The sequence below is a fragment of the Pipistrellus kuhlii genome, unplaced genomic scaffold, assembly GCF_014108245.1.
Source record: "Pipistrellus kuhlii isolate mPipKuh1 unplaced genomic scaffold, mPipKuh1.p scaffold_m20_p_15, whole genome shotgun sequence".
In the NCBI taxonomy this organism is placed as follows: Eukaryota; Metazoa; Chordata; class Mammalia; order Chiroptera; family Vespertilionidae; genus Pipistrellus; species Pipistrellus kuhlii.
The window spans coordinates 45,106,723-45,129,648 of record NW_023425460.1 but is presented as its reverse complement, the minus strand read 5'-3'; the positions used below and the strand labels follow the sequence as shown (position 1 = coordinate 45,129,648).

Below are 22,926 nucleotides of genomic sequence, written 5' to 3'. Positions count from 1 at the left end.
TCCCGTATCAGAGAACAATTAATGGCGTCAGCATCCTGCTACCATTTTTGAAATGTTTTCTGCTCCTGAGAGTCTTCGAGGCAGAACTACGCAAGCAAGCATACACACCAACCTCTTTTCTGTAAGCTGCCGAGTCAGGGCTGGCCTTTGGTCAATACTTTCTGGTTGGCGTTTCTAAGGAGCCAATTTTTCAAGGTTGGGGTGGGGAGAGACAGAGAGACAGAGAGAGAGGGAGAGAGGGAGAGAGAGAGAGAGAGAGAGAGAGAGAGAGAGAGAGAGAGAGAGAGAGAGAGAGAGAGAGAGAGAGGGAAATTTCAATGGGGGGTGGGGGAATAGGAAATTTAATAAATACATTTAAGCTCAAATTAAACCACCTGTGTTTGCCCTGGGCCCTACACCGGCCCCCTTAGGTGAGGAGAGAGGCACTTTCCTTAGGAAGATTGGATTATTTTTGAATCCCACTTATTCCACTAAATTGAATGCCATATTATGAAATCCATTTCAACTTTTATGGACATCCCGCCTCCTCGGGGGGCTTCTTGAGGCATTGGGTTTATAGGGGAGGAATCGTTTATTCCCCGCAACGATGCCCACGGTGCTGGCACACAGCAGCCCAGAAAATAAGTCGCGGCATTCGAGTCTGATTGCCCAACAGCATCTGCGCCCGTGATTTCCTTAAAATAATGGAAAATGGTAGACGGTGACATTCCCGGGTCAGGCTGGGAGATCCTGGCCTATCTAATCAAAATGTTATCACCCCGGAAACATACTCGTCAGATGACCTTTGCCAGCCGCTACTCCGTGAAGAAATCCTTTTCCAAACGGCCGTCGCCTCCCGGGGCCTGGGGAGAGTCAGGAGGAGACATTGCATTGGCCACCGCAGAGCCTCCCTGGGCCCCTGGCTGTGAGTTCACCCGGCCCCTGGCTCCCTTGTCTTAAACTGTCCAAGTTTGCCTCCTTTTGGGCTTTTTGAGGGGTTCAGAGAAGACACTTTGTCCACAGCTCCGTCGGGGGCAGGGCTGGTTCCTGAGAGCGGCCCGAAGCCGGAGAGGACCGTGGAGTTGGCTCCGGGAATGAAAATGGAAATCATCTACGAGGCCCGGCCCGTTGCCTGGGCGCATCCTGAGGATATAGGATCCCATTTCAGAAACGTCCCCGCATTATCTCCGTGGGAAGTCTGAAAAATTGCCTCCCACTCCCCGCGCCTTGGAGCCCACGATTGCGCACAGCCATCACAGAGCCCATTCCTGCCGATGCAAAAGGCAGGCTCCAGCCGATCCCGGCGGCTTCGTCTCTGACTCGGTGGAAATCTGAAAATCTCCTTGTGGCGAACGAGGTTAGGAGAGCCTGCCTCCCCGCCGGCCCCCTCCCTGCGGCCCCCCAGCCCAGGGCTGTGGCTGCAGGATGTGTCTGAAGGAACAAGTAATCGGGGGAAAATAAGTTGGAAGAATAAGTGTTCGCCAGCAGAACAGAGGGGAAATGAAACATCGAGGAGCTGAAAAATGCAAGGTAATGCGGGTGGAACCATTAAAAATGCCGGCTCGTCTCGGCCCGAGAGCAGAGCTGCAGGGGCTGGAGTGTGTAGGCTTCTGCAGAGATCCAGGCTCAATTCACAAATGGCAACGCACGCGGAATCCAAAGTGACCTCTCCCATTACTGTCACCCGGAGATTCTATTAATCCAGGGCCTGTTTACTCTGGAATTAGCCCCCAGGCCGGAGGCTGGAGTAACGGGAGACTAATGGGCCCACAATCACCTTTACTTTCCCAGTCAGACTTCTCCCGATCTATTTTTATTGCACGCGCACAGGAAGATGCCAAAGCGGCAGTATTTCTGGCTTGTTAATGATCAGGCTCCATCTCCCCAATCATGGGCTCTGCAAAATGAAAATCAAATTGGCAAGAAGCAACGCAAGCAGGGAAGTCAGACCCGCTATTCCTATCTCAGACCCGAGAAAGTCAAGTTTTTAATCAGCAGTCAACTCCGCAGTCTTTGGAGTTGGTTTAAACTAAGTCAGCAACTCTGATTCTTTTATTTGAAGAACAAATAGCAAGATAAAATCCCTAAGCCCTAGAAATACACCATCATCACTTGCCACCAAAAGATTTTAAATTCCTCAATTCAAAAATGCTAACAGTCTTTTTTTTCCTGTCTCTCTTTCTCAATCCCTCCCCTTCATGCTTCCCTGCTTCTCTCTCTCTCTCTCTCTCTCTCTCTCTCTCTCTCTCTCTCTCTCTCTCTCTCTATCTCCTCCCCCCCTTTCTCTCTCCTTTCTTTCTTCCTTTCCTCTCTCTAGCCCTATATTCTGAGGAATTGAGAATATTCTTAGAAAACATTGGACCTTGGAGATCAATAACTCCACACAAGTAAGTCCTAGAGCTGCCATTTTGTGGGCGAGTAGCTGTGCACAAGTAACCTGACCTCTTTCTCCTCAGCCTCCTCACTGTAAAATGGATATAATGATGCTAATCTCACAAATCTGTGAGGTTGTTGTTGTTGTTGTTTTAAACTTTTTTCTTGATTTCAAAGGGTGAGGAAGAGGGAAAGAGAAATAAAAACATCAATAATGAGAAAGAATCCTGGATCGATCGGCTGCCTTTTGCACACCCCCTACTGGGGATTAAACCCAGAATCCAGGCGTGTGCCCGGACCAGGAATTTAACGCTGACCTCCTGGTTCATAGGTTGATGCTCAACCATTGAGCCACACTGGCCAGGCAAAGTTTTTAAAAGAATCACACAAGTAAAGGCAGCTAGCACAGTGCCCAGGTATACTTGTATTACTCAAGACTCTTGATTACAAAAACAACTCAAACAGGTTTATTCAAACAAAATAATTCATTGTCAGGCAGCCATGGGAAGCCCAGGGATGGCCACCTTCAGGTCAGGGGCTCCACAGGGTCGGCTGGGGCCTTCCTCTCTATCTCCATGGGAGCCCCTCCCGGCAAAGATGGCCATGATGGCCCTGGAGCCACGTGGTCCCTGCGGGGCCAGCAGGGCTTCCTCTGCAGTGGCTGCTGGGGAGAGAGATGGAGGGCCCAGTCCTAGGACCTCACGCTCTCACTCCTGACTCCCCAGATCACCGAGCAGACAATGGGACTCGGGGAGGGACTGCCACCGCCCCTCCCTGTCGGCACCATAGTTCTGCTGCCCCATGCTGCCTCCTCCTGTTATTTTAAATCAGTGCCCCGGGGGGAGACGGGGGCCGTCCCCTCGGAAGTGACGCACGGCTTGCGCTTCCCAGACTAGCATCTTGGCGTGGAGACAGAGCTCCTGCGTGGGGGCCGCCCTGTCTCGGTTCTCATTGGCCGTTTCCCAGGCAGCGCCGGTGAGGACAGAGCGCCGGCTCAGCATCCCGGTCCCCACGCCTCCTGCCTTAATTTCCAAGTCACAGCAGCGAGCCAGGTGCTTCTGCTCCCCGCGAAGGCGGAGGCTGCGGGGAGCCCTTCCTAGGGGCGCCCGGTGCACTTCACACCACTTAAAAGCCTCTGCCCGAGCCGCAGGCAGCGCGTCACCAGCACAGCCCTTCCCGAAAAGGACCAGACACACCGGTAATGAGTGTGGGCGCCTCTTTCCGAAAGGCCAGCATCCCCGGAACCCCCCTGCCCGAGCCATCCGCAGCCAGGCAGCCCGAGGCGGGCCAGCGGCCTCCCCCAGCACCAGCCTTCTCAGAGCCCCCAGACCCAGACACACACCCGCAGCTGCACGTATTCGCTCATGTCTGAGTGTTGCATACATGGCCCGGTAGGCAGTCCTCTAAAGTCGCCACATTTTGGAAGAACGAGCAAGGTCAGGCCCGCGGTGGTCTCTGTCCAGCGGTCACATCCCACGATCCACATGGCCCTTCCATGGTGCGGGCGTTTCCGGTGATTGAAGCCAGTGCGGTTCATTTTCTCTTTCAGGCCTTTTCTGCATCATCCCCTCCACCCGAGCAGGTGTCCTGGCTGCTCCACGGGTGAGTTTTCTAAAATTATCACCCAGTGCCAAAACTGGTTTGGCTCAGTGGACAGAGCTTCGGCCTGTGGACTGGAAAGTCCCAGGTTCAATTCCGGTCAAGAGTATGTACCTTGATTTCGGGCACATCCCCAGTAGGGGGTGTGCAGGAGGCAGCGGATCGATGTTTCTAACTATTGATATTTACCACTCTCTCTTCCTCTCTGTTAAAAATCAATAACATATATTAAAATAAAATAAAATTGTCACCAAGTAAGCAAGCTCTTGCCTCCTTGGAGATGCCGTCCGGGCGATGATGATGCCAGCAATGCTGAGAATAGCGCACAGAGACCCATGGCACCGGCCCCTGGTCCTGAGGGCCCCCCTTCCTTGCTCCAGACCGCCCCCTAGAGGCCCTCACCGGTCCACACCCACCGGGACCGCACCAGCCAGGGCCAAGGCCGCCTCTTGGCTCCGATCTTTCCAGGAACCAGGGGCTGAGAAAATCAATTGTGTTAATGGGGAGCCCTCCACGGAGATGCTCTCCGAAGAGAAGACTGTGTGTAAAACACTGACCGTGGCAAGTTCCCAGCGTGTTTCTTCTGTTCCGTGGCCCCGGCCCGTTTGTCCGGAGTCCGGGGGCTTTAAACCGCACAAGGTTTTACGGGATCCTTACCAAATCCCCTCTTCTCCCCGAGGCAGGGCAGGGGGATTAGGTTTGACTGCTGCAGACAGCTTTGTTGTAAACGGTCTCGTGTCACAAACGTAGCCGGGAAGGAGGCTTATATACACGCATCTCTTGGGCTGCAAATCACTGGAAGCAAAACCACGTCGTGCTCATCTGTTGAACATGGAAGGTAAGTGTTTGGATGTTCCAAGGGCGATGCAAATGATTACCGGTGTTCCCGTGCCCAGAGGAGGCGGGCTGGTCTCCGGGACACACTGGGAGGCCAGGGAAGTCCGAGGGAGGTGAGGACACCAGGCTGGGCCTGTCCACCACTTCTGCCAAAGTCCTTCCCGGGAGCCAGCGTCTGGAGGATGGGATGGGATTTGTTAATACACGACGGGAACCCCAGAGGCACCTGGCCCACCTGCTGCCAGGTGGTCGTCCGGCAGGTGGAGAAGGCAGGTGCCCACGCAGTACCAGGCTGGCTGGCCCAGCCCAGCTCCTCACCTGTGCTCCTTGCACACCTGGCGGGCTCCTTGGGGTGGCACAATGCTGACGTTGCTTTAACAACAGGAAGGGGAGTGTGTGGTGTGATGGGACAGGGGACGAGGCATGGGGGAGCTTTGGGAAAACAACTTTTTGAGTTTTTGAAATTTATTCCCAAGGAGGGGAGAATTTGCCAGGAAGTGCCAGAAATGTGGGTTTTAGTTCTGCTCGCTGGAGAGCCCGAGATACCACATCTCAGAGTCTCAGGCTTTAACAGGTCTTGTCCTTGGGCCACGATGGCTCTGAGACCTCACTTTGGCTCCAGAACCTGGAACCCCTCGGGAAGGCATCTGCAGCGTCCAATCCCCCCAAACAGGCAACTGGGTCCCTGCAGCAGGGCCAGACCCAGGCACCTCCTCACCTGGATGCCACAGTCCCCTTTCCCTTCCTCACTCACCGCCCGGACATCACATCCTCCACCTCCCAGCCCTTGGGTCACCAAGCTGCCTCTCTGTCCTGCCCTGGGGATCAGAGGCAAACACCAGCCAGCCTCTCCTTATTCATAGCTCAGGGGTTCGTGTGAAAACACCGTCCAGATAAAGAGAAAAGTACTATTTATGCAGTCCCTGTGAAACTGCGCCACCACACACGTGTCAGGACACCCAGCAGGCATCCTGATTCCATTTTGCTGTTATTTTCCTCTGTGAGGCTGCACAGAGCCTGGTCAGCCCGGGCGCCGCACTGCGCATGCTCCGACCCCAAGGTGCTCAGGGCCGGGAGGCGGTGCCCGCGCTCGGCCCCGCCCCTGCCTGCGCAGCATTGGTTTTCTCTGTCCAGGCCCCGCCCCCGAGCGCACCAATCCCATTTCCAGCGAGCCCAGGCCCCGCCCCCGCGCTCCAATTCCTGCGAGTGCAGGCCCCGCCCCCGGCCCCGCCCCCGCGCCCCGGACATGCCCAGGCAGCCCTGGCGCCCAGAACTCCTTGCCCCCTGCACTGCCAGCTGCTGGAGGTCGGCGCCCTGGGTTTGCGGTGAGTGTCCGGGTGGCTTCCCTCCTGCCCAAGTGCAGGGCTCGCCCTGAGGAGGGCGGCGTCTGCTGCCCGTGGACACGTGGGACAGTCCAGACCCCAGTGGCCCTGCAGGCTCTCTCATCTCACTGGCCCGGTGGTGCCCGCCCTGCCCCCACCCACCCGCAGGGGCCCAGGTAGGCTCAGGTGTGCTCAGGTGTGCACAGGTGCGCACACTGTGTCTGGCTTGCCCTGGGTATTGTGTCCAGGACCAAGTCGCACTGCAGTGACAGAGGCTTGGTGTGGGCGCCTGGTGGTCCCTGCACTACTTCCAGGTGGCCAACACCTTCACGCCATCACTGCCCACGTCCCGCCCTGCCCTGCCCTGCCCACCAGCGCCAAGGGGGCCTCCACTCCCCTTTAGTTCCCAAGAATCTTCCAGAAGCCCCTCCTCGGGCCTCTCCTTGCCTCAAGGCCCCAGCACACTCCTTGTGCAGAATTCCAGGCTCTGTCTTGTTAGAGGCCGGTGGAGAGGACCAGGTGAGTTCCTGGTTACCGAGCTGGGGCTTGTATACGCCACACCCCATGGCCTCCACGGACACCTGGCGTAGACAGGCGGCCTCTGAGAGCCGTGCACCCCGGCCCCATCATTCCCAAGTCCGGATACTGCAGGACAGCATCCTACCCCTCACACGCCTCACGCCGGGCTTCTAACTGTCCAATCTCAGCCCAGGAGCTGCTCTCTGACCTGGGAACACAGTGTGTGTGAGCACAGCTCTGCTTGGTTGGGTCGTCCGTTACCCACGAGGGCCACCCGTTATCCGCGAGGGCCCCCCGTTATCTGCGAGGGGCCCCCGTTATCCGCGAGGGCCACCCGTTATCCGCGAGGGCCCCCCGTTATCCGCGAGGGCCCCCGTTATCCACCAGGGCCACCGCTGGGGGAGGTGGAAGGTGAAGCTGCTGAAGCAAAGCGCCTGGTTCTCCCCAGGGAACCCAGGAGTCTGAGCGAGGCTCCCCGCCCCGTCCCCGGACAGAAGACCGGTTCTCCTGCATCCTCGGTGGATTGAACTGGGGGTGGGAACCTTTTATCTGCAAAGGGCCTGGGGCCATGTATAGTGTCATCCACGGGCCGCACGAAAGGATCAGCTTAGAAGTTAGCCGGCTCTTCTTGGTCAGCCATTTCATCACCTCCCCCCTAATGCCTGGGCAGGCCGGACGTCCCCCACCCCTGGGTTACACAGGCGGAGGTGAGAAAGTTACCGAGCAGCCTGTGGCACCGTGGGGCGTGGAGGGTAGACCTGCGCCCAGGCGGTGGGCGCCCTGGGTTAACGCCCATGGCATCGCCGTGGGGCAGTTCCCCGCAGGCCCACTCGGGCTGAGGCCCAGGGTTTGCCAGCTGCCGAGGGCTGCCCTGCCGCCTCGCTTCCTGGCTCTGCGCTTGGCTAGCACGGGACAGCAGGCTGCACTGTGACCGTGGGGCTGGGTGAACCAGGCCTCGGCACAGCCTCCTCGCCCGCCCGCCTTCCCTGTGGACGAAGGAGCCAGATGTCACTCTCGTTACTCACTGTGTTAAAAGGCTTCGCCCTCGGAGCCGGCTGACCCTCCGGTAGCGCCTCATTCCTGTCCTGCTGCTGGGACCCTCAGACCTTCCTTGTTCTCTCTGGGGCCTGACGGGCCTCCCGGGGCCTGGTCTGCCCCTTGGGCCCCACGTTCCCCGCGCCTGTCCTTCCTGCACACGGAGGAACCGGCCTGCGGGCCTTCCTGCCATTTCTCCTCCAGCCTTTTCTCCGGAACCCAGCGCAGCTCACCCTTCTCAGTATTTTTAATAATATACACTTACCAAACTAGGTTTTATGTTTCTTATTGTACTGCGGGAAGCTGCCCATGGCCTTCACCAGCTGAGAGGTGTGGACACGGAACCCGTAGGCTGGAGACCTGGAGCTCTGAAAGGTCCAGCGGAGACAATGGGAGCTGAAGCTACTTCCACCTTTTAGTCCCACGTAAATCCTGGCTGATGGGCTGTCGTAGCTGTTACTGGAATGGCCTGCCTAAGGGCTATGGGTGGATCCCAAACCGGAATAAAAGGAATCTTAAGGCCAGAGCAAATCGGAGTCCTTCCTCTTGAGCTGGGCTCCCGCCTGGCCCCCGATATTCCCAAATTAATACCTTCTAGTCTCTTTCATTTTCGTGCGGCCTCCTCCAGAGCCCGAACCCTGAACCTGACCCCTGAACCACAGGGGACATGGGGAACATCTTCATTGGACAGAGGATATTTAGAAGCCAGTGGTTCAACCACCCAGATTGTCCTATTTCAGCTTCCTGTGTGAGAGGCATCGGTGCCCTTTTCCAGTCGCGGGTCTTTTCTCCTTGGTGAAAAGGAAAGGAAGCAGAACACATTTTCTGAACTCTTTCCTCTGGTCGTCAGTTACCACCTGTCACACGTCTCTCTGACCCTGCCTGAGGCCCTTGCCTGGCGTAGACTTCCTCTTCTAAGTCCACGATCCCCGAGGGCCCCAGCTTCCTCTGTGTGTGTGTCTCTGCTCACTCCAGGTGGGCACGCTGGGTCTGGGGTCCGAAGGCCTGAGCTCTGTGGGCCTCTGTCACAGCCCCGTTTCCTGGGATGGGAGCTTCTGACGCAGCTACTTTCTGAAAGAGATGGGGTGTTATCATAGAATATGATTTAAAGAAAATCTGAAAGATGATACAGTCATACACATGAACCACAGAGTCACCATGGAGTGGGAGGGGACCGTGTGCCATATTTGTCTACACTGAGTGGCCAGAATATTATAATCTCTGCATGCATAATAATCTGGCCACTCAGTGTATATCCTCTATAAAAAGGGCTAATATGCAACTGTCCCCTCCATCAGGAGTCCGACCAGCAGGCAGGCCAGCCAACTGCCCATGTCCCCTCCCCCAGACTGGCTGAACCCCACCCATGCACGAATTCATGCACAGGGTCTCATATATACACCGTGTTTCCCCGAAAATAAGACATCCTCCGAAAATAAAACCTAGCACATGGAAAGATAAGACATTCCCTGAAAATAAGACCTAGCGCAACTTTGGGAGAAAAAAATTAATATAAGACACTGTCTTATTTTTGGGGAAACGGTATATACATACACACACACACACACACACACACACACTGAGTGGCCAGATTATTATGCGTTCAGAGATCATAATCATGGTAAGTGAGCCACCCACGCCCCGTTCTTGGTGTGAAGTGAGTGTGAGTGGTTAATCTGAAGGGGGTGTGTTCAGGAGGCCGCTGCCCTTGGTTGATGTTGTACCTATTCTGCTAGCGCTGGAGGCCTGCCTGGGCACAGGGAGACTCAGAGTTGTAGACAAAACCCTGTGGAGGTATGTCCTGCCACACGTGCCTGCTGGTCAGTGGAAAGGGTCTAGCTTTCCTTTGACTTAGGAAAGTTAACGGTGATAGAAAGCTTCCGTAGGAGGCGGTAGGTTTGGGAAAGCCATGTCCTGAATATATAGACTACAGTGAGTAGCTGCGCCTTTCGGTGGCTGTCTAAGTGACCTGTCTAAGAAGAGGACTGAATCATGTTTGTGACCTTTTGTAACCTTTGAAGGAATCTGAGCGGTCCGGGATGCTCTGGCTCACGTGTAAATCTGTCACAGCCGTGTCTTGCCAAAGAGCACGGTCCCTGGAAGTGAATCCCGTCTGGGGCGGCCCCCCTCCTGTCTGCTCCAGCCAATCAGCTAACGAGGCTGGCCCGGGGGCCGCAGACACTGAGACTTGTGTGTGTGTGTGTGTGTTTGTATCACGAGTTGTTTTCTTTCAGACTGAGGGACAGCGGAAGCAGTGGGTGTCTCCAGGGAGGGAATAAGCTCATTTGGTCTGTGATGCAGCTGCGGTCAAACCAGTTACACATCCGACAGACACGTTTCCTCACGGCTGTCACATTTGTTTCTGTGCGTGTACCTGTGTAACCACGGAAGGAACTGTGCGAGAGCTCTCCACGCCGCCTGTGTTCACTGTGCTACTTGGGAAATTTTCTTGTTAGAATAATTTCCTGCCCGGATCGCTTGTGAAGTCAGCGGAGTATCCAGCCTGGCGCTATGGCCCATTCCCAGAAGTCCAGGGCCAGCCGCGATGTGCCGTCCACCAATGGCGTCGCTCGGGAAAGCAGGCACTTGTTAAATCTATTTGTTTTTATGATAGACATCGATCTGCCCGTCGCAATAATGCATTTATGGGCATTTTTCTGCAAGCACAGCGCTGGTGGCAGTTTTTACTGACAAATTGAGTCGTATGGATAGCAGTTTAAGGAACTCCCGCCTTTTGGACAGATTGGGCTGTTCCCGCACCGCCTGCTCAGAGGCCTGGAGACAGGGAAGAAGGTGAGCTGCGTCTCCGGCAACGGAGGGGATTGGACGTTTCAGTGTTGAAGTGTAATCGATCAGTGGTAGTTACTTGTCATTTCTTTGAAAACTTTTAGCTACAGTTGACTCCCCAGTCAGAAGGCCAGAACGCAGGGACCACTTTCAGACGTTGACCGTCTCTGGTGTCATTCCTGAAGCCACCCCTGGACCAGGGGGCCTGTCGCTCTCCTTGGAGTGGAGTGGGCTGTCCATGAGCATAGGGGATTGGCGTCTGCGCCCTGCTGGCATCAGAATTCCCAGGGCGCTGCTGGGAAACATAGGTTATTGGCAGACCTGCCGGGTCAGGAGCTGGGAACCTGAGCCTCTGCCTGCTCCCCAGGGCGGCCTAGCTGACTCTGAGGTTCGGAGCACCTGCCTAGTGTGGCCCGGAGGTAGGGCTCTCCCCGCCGACAGGCTCCGAGCTCCCCTTCCAGAAGGATCCATGCTCAGGGGGCTGTGCGCGTGGATCTGGGTGCGTGGTTTTGTAACTCCTCGGGAACGGGTGAATCTTGGCAGATTGCAAACCGAGCATGTGAGCACAGCGTCACAGTCTTCGGGCTTGTGGTTCTGACAGAAGGTGCAGATGTTACCAGAACTTCGGCATGAGTTTGGCAAACACAGGTGAGGAAGGGACAGCCACGTTATGTTTCCCCGCCCCCATCTTCCCTTTTCTCTCCCGCTTGGTAGACATACTTTCATGGTCTGAGGTGAGGGTTCACGTCCAGCTACACACCTGGATACGTTTTTGTGTTTTCAGTGTGTAAGAGCTGGGGATGTGAGGGAAGAGCATGGAGAGGGCCTGGCGATGCCGTTTGTTAGTTGGGTGACTTGGGGCAACTGTTAACCCCCAGCTGCCTCACTGTTGGATGGAGGTGATCATGCTTTTCTGTCCACCTGGACAAGTAGAAGTACGTGGAATAAGAAATAGAAATTTCTGATGTATGAATTACTGTCTGGATAGAAATCTTAGTTTGGAACCACAGTCCTATAAAAAGGATGAAACTGTAAGTGGAAAAGGGTGAGGAACCAACCAGAACCCTTGTCTCTCTCCAGTCCAATCAGCATCCTTGTCTCCCTCTGGTCCAATCAGCATCCTTGTCTCCCTCTGGTCCAATCAGCATCCTTGTCTCCCTCTGGTCCAATGAGCACCCTTGTCTCCCTCTGGTCCAATCAGCATCCTTGTCTCTCTCCAGTCCAATCAGCATCCTTGTCTCCCTCTGGTCCAATCAGCATCCTTGTCTCCCTCTGGTCCAATCAGCATCCTTGTCTCCCTCTGGTCCAATGAGCACCCTTGTCTCCCTGCAGTCCCGACAGCATCCTTTTACAGATTCACACATAACCCAACCTCTCATCTGGGACAGTGTCCACGGGGTTAAGAGCGCAGCCTCTGGGAACAGAGTTTCGGTTTGGACCTGGTTCCACTCGTCACTGTCTGTGACCTTGAGTAAAGTCACTTAATCTTCCAAGCCTCGGTTTCTCCAAAATACGACCGATGGCACAGCCATCCATGAAGCTGCTGTGGGCTACTGGGAGGGGTCACACTTGCGGTTCATACCAGACTCGGCACAGGGCGAGTCCTGAATAATCATTGTTGACGTTTGTTAGTTCAGAGTCACAAAACCATGTTGGGTGGAGGCAGGAATGGGGTCCCGGCTACTGTGGTTCCAGGGATTCACGGACCCTGTTTGGTCCGGAGCGTGGCGTAGCTCGGTGCTGATTGGCTGGGTTTCTAAGACCCTTTCGTGTCGAAGGAGGTGGTTTTCTCTGCTGTGTCTGTTTCCACAATGGACGTTCTGAGAGCTGCCAGCGCTGGTCTCAGGCGCTTTCCGCTCGGGGCACTGTTCCGAGCGCTCAGGTGTGCCAGGCTGCTGACAGGCAGGCTTCGGCGCGTCTCCCAGCGGGCACTGCCAGTCTGACAGCCCCAGCCCCAGCCCCTGCTTCTGGAAGGCTTGACATTAATCGTCTGTTAAATCGGAAGGCCTTCCCAGAGGACCAAACACAAAACCTGACACTGTGACGGTGGCCGGGAACCAGCAGTGACACCGGCATGGTGACAGGATTTCCCCATGTGTGACCGCTCACGCCACAGTGTGGGGGTCACGTGGCCCATCAAGTAGGCTTTGTGGAGACTAGAACCTCTACGATAGCTGTGTGTGTGTGTGTGGGTGTGTGTGTGTGTGGGGGTGTGTGTGTGGGGGTGTGTGTGTGGGGGGGTGTGTGTGTGGGGTGTGTGTGTGGGGGGGGTGTGTGTGTGGGTGTGTGTGTGTGTGTGGGGGGTGTGTGTGTGTGGGGGTGTGTGTGTGGGGGTGTGTGTGTGGGGGGGTGTGTGTGTGGGGGTGTGTGTGTGTGTGTGTGTGGGGTGTGTGTGTGTGTGGGTGTGTGTGGGGGGTGTGTGTGGGGGGGGGTGTGTGTGTGTGGGTGTGTGTGTGTGTGGGTGTGTGTGTGTGGGGTGTGGGGGGGGGTGTGTGTGTGTGGGGTGTGTGTGTGGGTGTGTGGGTGTGTGGGTGTGTGTGTGTGTGGGTGTGTGTGTGTAAATGGGTCTTATTTGGGGGCATCTCTTTACCTTCATATCTGGATGGACCTGATAGAGTTACTCAAGCTCCAGAAGGTTCTGGCCGGTGTGATCATGATATTGCTCATAGTGACAGGTATGTAAGGCTTCCTGTGCTGGCTGCCTTCACAGACTGACTTACCCCGTCCTCACGCTCCGTGCGCGCGCGTGTCGTCCCCGCCCCCCCCCCCCCCCCCCCCCCCCCGCCCCCGCCATGACATAGTCACCATCAGCATCCCGGTTCGGCCTGGGAGGAGACTGGCCCTGGGCAGGTGAGTGACCTGCATGGCCCACAGGGACGAGGAGGGCTCTGCACCCAGCCAGGTGGATTCCCAACCTCGTGCAGCCTTTTCACGGCCCAGCAGGCCAGGCTGCCTTTGTCATGTGACACCAGGAGCCCTGGAGGTCCTTGGGGCAGGATGCGGCGGAGATAAACGCACACTGTGTTCAGTTACGTTTTCTGATGCCAGTGTGACCGGGCATTACCCTTGGCATCCTGGGGAGAGCAGCGCCCCCACATGGGCCCCGCTGAGGGCCCTGAGGGCAGGCCACTCCAGTGGGGGGCTGGGCGCAGTGAGACCGGCCCTGTGGCCTTGCCCTTCATGGAGAGTGTCCGTACACACCCCTCCTTGTTGGAGGGGGCGGGGCGCGTGTGAGGGTGGGTGCCAGAGGAAGGAGGTGGGGCATCCCGAGTGCCAGCCACGTGGGTGTGGGTGGTCATGGTCTGGTGTTGGCAGGAGTCCTCACTGACCTGGGCTGCAGTCAGGGATAAGGAACGTGGACGTCTGTGAGCCTGTGCCTGCACCCCAGTATCGCAGACCTTTGTGCACTCCGGCAGTGGTCAAAGCCAGGCGCAGAGAAGCTCCTAGAAGTGGCGCTTCCGGGTGCCCCGGTCACCAGCTCCAGGGCATGCGGGTGCGGGATGCGGGAGGAGGGGGTCGGAGAGGGAGGGACGGTGTCCGGAGCTGGGCACCTGATCGGAGGGAGGGGTCGCAGCATTGGCAGCTGCTCCTCTGAGTGAGGCGCCACCCCCCAGCGGGACCTCCGGGAAGGCTGGCGAAGAAGAGGGATGATGTATTTCCCAGAGTCACTCAGTTTCGCCAGCTCGCCCAGGGACAGCCCGGCGTGCTGTTCGTTATTGTGCGGGGGAATCTGTTTCTGTCAGGCTGTCAGCATCCGAGGGGCTTCCAGGCAGATGGATGCGCTGAGTTCCGGGCGTGTGTGCTGGCGGCCGCGTTCCCACACCACCCGTGCCCGTTCCTGTCGGCCGTGGTGCCAGCAGTTTTCCCTTACGTGGGACTCTAGATGCTTCTAGAACAGGGTCCGGGCGGCTGGGGTGCTTTGTCACCCAGACATTCTGATTCCAGGGCCCTCCGTGATGCCTCCCTGTCCCCTGGCTGTTAGCTTGAATCTACAGGAGATGGAGCCATAATTAGTTCAGGGGTGTTTTTTCCTACAAGAGTATAGGCTCAAAGACATCCTCTTAGCTTTAAAAAAAAAAATGTGTTTACTTCTGCCGCTGGTGCGATGAGAGCATCGCCCGGAGTCCTGTTTCGTTCCCCGCGGACCCAGGTCAGGTGGCCGGGCGCGGCCTTCCCGCTCTGCTTGTCCCCCAGGGGGGCCCGCAGAGGCCCGCCTCTCGTCCCCTCGGGGACTCTCCTCCTCCGAGGGTTGGGGTTTCTCCTCCGGGCCCAGCTGCCCATCTAACGCAGGATGGGTTCCGGGAGCGTTAAATGCATCCTCTTTTCTGTGGCCTGAGCAAGTGTTCTAGCAGGTTCGGAGCAGAAGCGTGTGCCTGGCGATCCCGTGGAAACTCCCGGTGGCGCACCGGGAACCCGGGCCACTGCTGCGCGTTCCCGATCCGGGCTGGCTGCCCGGTGCTGGTTAGCACCTGCCCTCTGTTCTGGGACAGGACGCTGGCCCCAGGCGGCGGGCCTTTACCTGTCTGCAGGGTCACCTTCGGGAAGCCGCTGGGAAGGGGCACGTCCTCCGCCTTGGGCCAGGCCCTCCGTTCACCTCTCAGACTGGGGCTGCCCTGGGGGTGCAGAGTGCCTGTGGGCTCCAGATGTAGACTGTGAGTCTTCACATCCGTCTCAGCCCTCTGCCGCCGGGAGGGAGCTGCCGGCTGCAGCCTCGGTGACCTCCGTGGCTTTGGCCTCGCGTGACCATGCAGCAGCTTCCCGCCTCTGTCCCCGAGGGCACCGGACCAGCCTCCTGGGGATGCTCACCTGCCCCAGACCCAACGGGGCTGCGTGCCAGCACAGGATGCATCACCGGGAGGCCCCAGGCACGGCCGCGTGGCACCCGGTGCACGGGTGAGTCACTTCTCGCTCCCCCTCCTTCCATTGAATTGCAGGCCCGGGTCCAGACCTGCTCCAGGGAAGCCCTCCTTCCCGCCAGGCCCTGATGGAATGAGCCTCAGAGGCTCATCCTGACTCCAGCCCAGAGCCCCCACCTCCGGCCTGCCACGTTCTCTGGAAGCCTGCGCATGGAGTGTGCTCTGAGAGCGAGTGGGGAGGAGGCCTTGTCGGGGCCCCTCGCACTCCGTGGGGGGCCCCACCAGCTCTCCGCCCTGGTGTCTCTCCCAGTCCTCCCGCTTCTCAGCTCCTCCAGCAGCCTCTTCAGCCCCAGAATGTCCCCTCCCCGGCGCCCCACCCCACCTCACTGAGTTTCCGCTCTGCTTGCGCGCCTCCATCTCTCGCCGCAGGAAGTCCCCGCTAGAAGCTCTCCGGGGCCTGGTGTGGCTGGCACTGAGGGGAGGCCCAGCGGAGGATGCAGACACAGCTAGCTGCGGACCCTCTGAGCCCCTGGCCCCGGGGGTGCGGGAAAGGGAGGCAGCGGGCCAGGCAGGAGCCTCCTAGAGGGCCCTGGGCGCGGCCAGGCCAGGTGCTCTTCTGGAGCTGGGGACGTGCCCCAGTGCACCGAGGCCTGATGGGAAAAGGCGGGGTGAGTGAGAGGAGGGACCAGCGGAGGCCTGAAGCTCAGGCAGGGGGAGGGAGCCGGTCTGGACGTTTTGGTTGGGATGTTTTCATTGGTTGATTTTTTCTCTCTCGAGGTGTGTCAGTTCAGTCGCTCTCCTGCCTGGACCAGGAGCAGTACGTGGGCATCCTAGTGGACACCAACTAGAACGCTAAGGCCAGTGCATGCCGTTTCCTGCTTTTCTTGCTAAGATGTCTGGGAAGCTCGGGAGGTCTCTGTTGAGTTGGGGACCCAGACATTTCTCACAGGACGCTGCTGGCCCGCATCTGTCCCGCACTGGCCTGAGTTACATCCGTGGCCTTGATGGGCGTCATGTGGAAGTAGGCGGGGCTATATTTACCTCCGCACCGGGCTCCAGGCCAGCAGGCCCGCGGCACGCAGCAGGCATGCAGGGATTTCTAGGATTGTTGCAGACACATAGGTTGTTAGCTTTACCTAAGGATGCTGCTATTCCTGACGTCCTCTGTGCCCATGGCCCTAGGGCCCCTGGACCTGCCTCAGGCCCACCTGTGGCAGGGAGGCTGGTCAGCGCAGAAGCTCAGGTCCCTGGCGAGGGGATGCGCCTTGGTCCCCGCCGTGCCATTAATATTGAAAAGGTGGATTTGCATTCTCAGTTCCGTTTTACTTATTTATTTACCAGCGCGGCTATGTTTGTTGTTTAATTCCATAGCGAGAGTCTCTAAGAATATGATTAACCTTGAGGGTCATCTCATAATGTAATTATTAATGATTGATTCCGTGTATCCTTGAGATCGATGAGCGGCAGGCACGCCGGTGTAGCGTGCAGCGGGGCTGGAGCCCATCCCTCTCCTCCGTGTGGTTCTGTGACAGCAGCAGGACCAGTTTATTACCCAGAACAGGTTTGATGGCTCTGAAGTGTATGATTCGTTTGATATAATTATCGTGATATGTGGTGTTTCCTTCGGTGACTGGTGCTAATACGGCCGGTGGTGCTAACGCCTCCTGCCACTAATGGCCGGGGCAGGGGAGTGTCGTAATTGATCTTCCTGGGAGTGCTGTAATGGGAAAACAACCCAGGCTGTTTGAAGTCTATTTTACAAGTGTGCATGGGGCCTTGGGGATGTTATATTGAAAAACCCAATTGTACAGTTACCATGGGAACCCAATTAGAATAGATTGCTAGATTTTTTTTTGTATGTGTGTGTGTCTTTCATCTTGACCAAAAATCTAATGTATTTTAAATGTTTTCATATGGAATTGGATTCAGACACTGACTTGTTCTTTGTTTTTTTCTCTCTTGTTTCCAACCCTAAGCAGAAATAGTGATAAATTCTGTGATGGAGCTTTGTGGGGAAGTCTGCAGAGATTTAATCAGACTTCTGTGGAGAATTTGTACCAGTGGTGGGAGAGGCGGAAGTGGTGGGAAGCTTTTAAAAGACGGGGACCTCGGTCTTTTCTTCTTATGGCCCATGGGGAACCGCATGTGCCTCCCGGGGTGCTCTGGGGGGGATGATAGGTGTGTACACATCCCACCGCCATGCACACACCTGAGGAAATAGGAATGGTGTCCATAGTCCAGCGGATGGCTCTCAGGGGTGTCTACGGGTGTGTAAGGGGTGCCGATGGCCAGAACTGCCGTGCTGGTCGCCGAATGCTTCCCCATGAGCAGTGTGACTTCCGTTGTGTGGAAATGCCCACATCCCCTCAGTGGCCTCGACTCTGGAGGTGCTGAGGACACACAAAGCCTTGGTTTACATGTATCCACACATGGTATGGTGATGAGAGCAACCCCTTTTGCAATCTCAGATGTTTTCTTAAAGTTCTGAAAGTTTCTCTTGGCATAGGATTCTGTCCCTGGTCAAGTCCCGTTGCTGTGTGCTAGTTGTCACATGATATGTCCAGGCCACGTCAGTGTTCTTATGGAATGCCACCTCTGTGGTATTTACTGTATCAACTTGGTCTTCCCTAGGCGGTTTTTCCTTTTTCTTCTCTCTTCTTTTTTTTCTCTCTTTCTCTCCTTTTTTTAAAGTCATGTTGTTTGATGCACACGAAAGGATGTGAGTTTTGGGTAAATTATAAAATGAACATGGTAATCAGGACCCCTGTCCACTTAGCACTGCTGTAAGCCATTCACATCAGCAGTCCATGGACTTCATCTCTGTGAGCCCTCCCCTGTCCTCCCCACCCCCCGGTTATCAATGTCTGTTTATCCTCTTGCTTTTCCATTGTGTCTGGTCTGACCGTCTCTCTGCCCTTCGCAGGGTGTCATTCAGCGGGGCCTGTTGGGAGCTCTCTGAAAGGATGGTGCCGTCTGGTGTGCGGAGACCGGGCTTCTTCCTCAGAAAGAAGTTTCTGGATTTCGCCCGAGTTGCTGAGTGGAGCCCATTGTACATCACAGCGTGTCATCGCACAGCTGTGCGCCACTGGTTCCTGCACTTCTCTGTTCTCTTGTCGCCGGGCACTTGGATTGTTCCCGGCTTTGGCTGTCACCCTGGCATCAGTGATCGCTCTGTACGCTGCTCCTGTGCACACTCGTCACAGTCTCTCCTGGGGGTATGCACACTCAGGGCACCGTCATTGCACTGCTGGCGTTCGTGTTACAAGACGACACTGCTTAGTAAGAATGGTCGGAGCAGATGAGACTCGTGGGGTGTGGGGGTGCTCACCCAGACTTGGAATTACTTAACGGTGGCCAACATTGGGTAGAAGCTAGTGTCGTCTTGTGAAGTTAACATGCAGTTCTCTGAGCACCAGTGAGGCTGAGCACCTTCTCATGGTGCTGTTCGTGATTCCTCGGCTGCAGAATGCCTGTGCGTAAGCCTGTATTTCAGCTGGTGGTTCATTTCTTCCTGCTTTATGGCAGTGTGTTATACATTCTGGACCCTGTTCCTCGTCAGTTACACAGCTGGGGATGTCCCAGCTGGGGGCTTACTTTTTCTTTTTCTTGGCATTCTTAGGTGGACAGGAGTTGTTAATTTTCATATAGTCGGAACATAATTGCATTTATGATTCTTTTGCTTTTTGCTTCTGTTTCCGTACTAATACTACGCTGTACTGATGACATAGCTGGAGGCCACTTTAACATGGAGGTAAGGCCCCACATTGCGGTCATTCAGGTTTCAGAATCTGCTTGTCAAATTCTTGGGAAAGGCCTTTGGTGTTTTGATTGGAGGCACTCGGATCTATAGGTGGATATGGAGAGAATGACATCTTTAAAAAAACATTTTATTGATTGATTTGAAAAGGAAGGGAGGGAAGGAGGGAGGGAGGGGGATTTGTTGTTCCACTTGTTTATTCGTTCACTAGAGGCCGGATGAACGAAATTCCTGCAAGAGCAGGCCTTCCTTCCCCAGCTGCTGGCAATGGCTTCCCTCTGGCACCTGAGACCGGGGCTTCCCTCGCAGCCCAGAAGGGCCTTCGATTTAATTAGCATATTACACTTTTGTTATTATAGATCGGTTGGTTCCAGTATGTGCCCTGACTGGGATTGAACTCGCAACCTTGGGTATCAGGATTTGATGCTCTAACTGAGCAACCCAGCCAGGGTCTGGGAGAATGACATTTTTATGGCATGACTCTTCCTCTTCAAAGATATGCTCTCTACACACGTTTATGTAGATCCTCTTTGGTCTCTCAGGGTTAGTCATTTCACTGTCATGTTTCCTCCGGGTCCTTACTGAGGTGTCTGTTTTTAGGGTTAGAATTTCTTTTTGATTAGTATAGAAAGAGCGGTTGATATTTTTTGTGTGCTCATCTTCTATCTAGTTCCTTGCTTAATTCTCACTCTGATTTTAACATAGTCTGTGTATATTCTTAGGTTTTCTATGTACACCAAGCACATCCAACTCAAAGGCTAACACGGGCCAAATTAACAAGTCATGTGGCCCGCAGGCTGCGAGTTTGACATGCATGAAGTACACCATCACTTCACCAACGAATGAGAAGTTTGCTTCTTTTCCTCTCCTCGGGTGGTCATGGATTTCTTCTCCTGAGTGTGTTGTGCTGGCTAGGACGTCCAGCACCATGCTCAGCGCAGATGTGGAGATAATTAACATACTAACCCTGTTACTTATTTTAAAGAGGAAGATGCTAATGTTCCACTGCCAGAAACAATGCTTGCTGCAGGCTTGTGGTAGAACATTCTCTTCTGGTTGTCTGAGAAAAAAAGTAAAGTCATTAATGGCCTTTGAACTTTATTAAATGATTTTTCTGCATCAATTGAAATTGATGTGATCCCCACACCCATGCCTGTTAGTGTGGATAAATACTCTTATAGATTTATTAATGGTAAGTCATTTTTGAATTCTGGGTTGAACCTTACTTGGATCACTAAGCACTATCTTCTAATCAGCTGTGAGACTAGGCTTCAGGGTTTTTTGTTGTTGTTTAGGATTTTTCTCAATTGTGCTTATGAATGAGATTGAGTCCTCATCTGATTTGAGTTTCAAAAATAAACTGACTTCATAGAGTAGGTTGAGCATTCTCTATTTTATGTTCTCTATAAGAATTTATATTAAATTGATCTTTTCTTTGAACATTTAGTAGATTTTTGTGAATATTATATAACCTGGTATTTGTGGGAGTCTTTTTAAACTGTTGATTTAATTGCTCTTGTAGTTATCAGATTATTTATTCTTTAGCTCTAGTTAGGTTAATTATATTAAGCCAGGTTTTCAGTTTTTTGAGGTGGAAAATTGTTCTTAGTTTTCTCATTATGTTTTAAATCTCTGTAATTACATTCTCTATTTTCATTCCTTGTACAGTTTATTTTTATGTTCTCTCCTTTTCAACTTGTTCGGTCTCACGAGATGTTTGCCTATTTTTGTGGTATTTAGGGACCCACTTTAGTCTATTGTGTCTTAGATTTACTGCTAGCTCCCTGGTTGATATATGTCACTTGTTTTGAAAAATTCTGGACTTATTCCTTTATATTATTGCTCTTCTTACCCACTCCTCTTCCCTGTTTGGACTAGTTGGGGGGAGGGCTGTTCTGGTGACTGTCCCTTAGAGCTTTAATGCTCTGTTTTTGTTTTTGTTTTTTTCCATTCCTTCTCTCTTTCTGTGCCCCAGTTTGGATATTTTCTGTTGCTCTGTCTCTTGGGTCACAAATCCTGTTTTCTGCTCTGTCCTATAAATCTTATCTAGTGAGTTCTGAATATCAAATTTTGTGCTTATTGTACTAGGATCGCCATTTCATATTTTAATATGTATTTCAATTCTATATTTAACATTCTGCACTGTCTCATTTGTTTCGTCTGTCTTTTCCTCTTATTTTTAAACAAATCATCACTATTATTTTAAAGTTCTTGTCTGCTAACACTGGTGTCTTGGACACCCATTTTTCTGCTTGTATTTTCTGTTCTCCCTTCTCTTGATTGTGTATTACAGGCACACACATGCATACGCACAGCACACGCACACTCACACATGTAGGGCAATAACTTGTACACCTAAACTAGTCAGTATTTTGCATTTGGCTTCTTCCCCTAACCTGGTCCCAAGTGCTCATTGAAATCTTTGCTGACATTGGGCCTAGAGACAGCGTGGTGGCCCACTCCAAACGCTAACATTCTTTCATTGTAGAAATTTAGGGTGATGTCATATCTGAGGATTTTTCCTAAAGAATTAATTAAAATCTTGTGCACAGAGATGCTTAATACAGTGTTTTTTGAGGGCTAAACTAGGTTGGGAAGACTTCTGAAGTCTTAGGGAGAAATTGTTAACAGCCATTCAGCTGCCTCGGTTCTGGGATGCGTCTCTGATCACGGGTTGCCCGTGGTGTTATGGTCATTTATTCAGGTGCTCTGGCATTCAAAGCACCATCTGCCTGCTGCTCGTCAGGCCCCTGGGTGGGGTGTGTTTGGGCATATGTGTCAGGGTATGTGTCTGTCTCTGAATTGGCTAGACACGACCCTGACCGTGAAGCTTAGGCTCATGTTGGGCAGCAGTGGCTGACATGCTCCAGGACCACGCACTCGCTTTGGTTGCTTTGTGGCCGGGCTCCTGGTTCATCTGTGACATCCTCCGACCTCCTGGATCTCCGTGTCCCTGAGACTACAGTGACAGGGCTGGCCAGCACCGTCAGCATGACCTGTGGCAAGGATAGAATGCCCTGTGTCTGTGCTGCCCAGGAGGTCGCCCCTGGACACATGTGGCGGCTCGGCACTTGCAATGTGAGGGGTGCATCTTGGTACCTGAATTTTTCATTCTGCTACGTCCTAATTCAGTTAAGTGTAAGCAGGTAACTCCACGTGACTGCATTGGAGGATGCTGGTCTGGGTGGGCTGTTGGCTTAAGGCAGTGGTCGGCAAACCGCGGCTCGCGAGCCACATGCGGCTCTTTGGCCCCTTGCGTGTGGCTCTTCCACAAAATATCACGGCCATGGTGAGTCTATTTTGAAGAAGTAGCGTTAGAAGAAGTTTACGTTTAAAAAATGTGGCTCTCCAAAGGAATTTCAATCGCTGTACTGTTGATACTTGGCTCTGTTGACTAATGAGTTTGCTGACCACTGGCTTAGGGTACTGAGTGGACTTGAGAGTTCTTTCCCCTTCAACATTTGGTTTCCTTTGCTTTTATTTGTATTTATCCTCGGGGCTTTGAGCGTTAGATTTTCTTTGTGTGTGAAGTGCCAAATCGGACATTGCCGCCATGGAAGAGGAATTGGCCTGGACAGGATGCTGAGAGCACAAAGTGGGCAGATTAGGGAAGGGCGAAGGTCTTGTAGGGAATTGTCTTGTGTTGCAAAACCATGGACGTGACTCGGACATGGTGACACCACCCCCAGACCCTGTCAGCTCTCCGATTCTCAATTTTCCAGGGTTCGGCGTTTTGACAAAATCCACAGCTTACATGTATGGTTCAGTTTCCTGTGACCAGTCGTTGTTTGTCAATAAAGCTCATTTCTTGTTGAATTGGTGGTACACATCACGTACCTGAGGCTCACAGATCTCTCGGTCC

The 22,926-nt window shown here is 54.1% G+C and overlaps 1 protein-coding gene across 2 annotated transcripts in view; it reads left to right on the top strand.

The window, feature by feature from the left end:
• Window positions 1-6,010: 6,010 nt before the first annotated feature.
• The window catches only part of MGMT (O-6-methylguanine-DNA methyltransferase), a 133,265-nt gene continuing 116,349 nt past the window's right edge, over window positions 6,011-22,926 (top strand). Inside the window, exon 1 of one of the 2 annotated variants that reach the window (XM_045582187.1) lies at window positions 6,011-6,113. In XM_045582187.1, the coding sequence (XP_045438143.1) occupies window positions 6,035-6,113 (79 nt within the window). In that variant the 5' untranslated portion in view covers window positions 6,011-6,034. The other variant, XM_045582188.1, reaches the window with a different exon arrangement.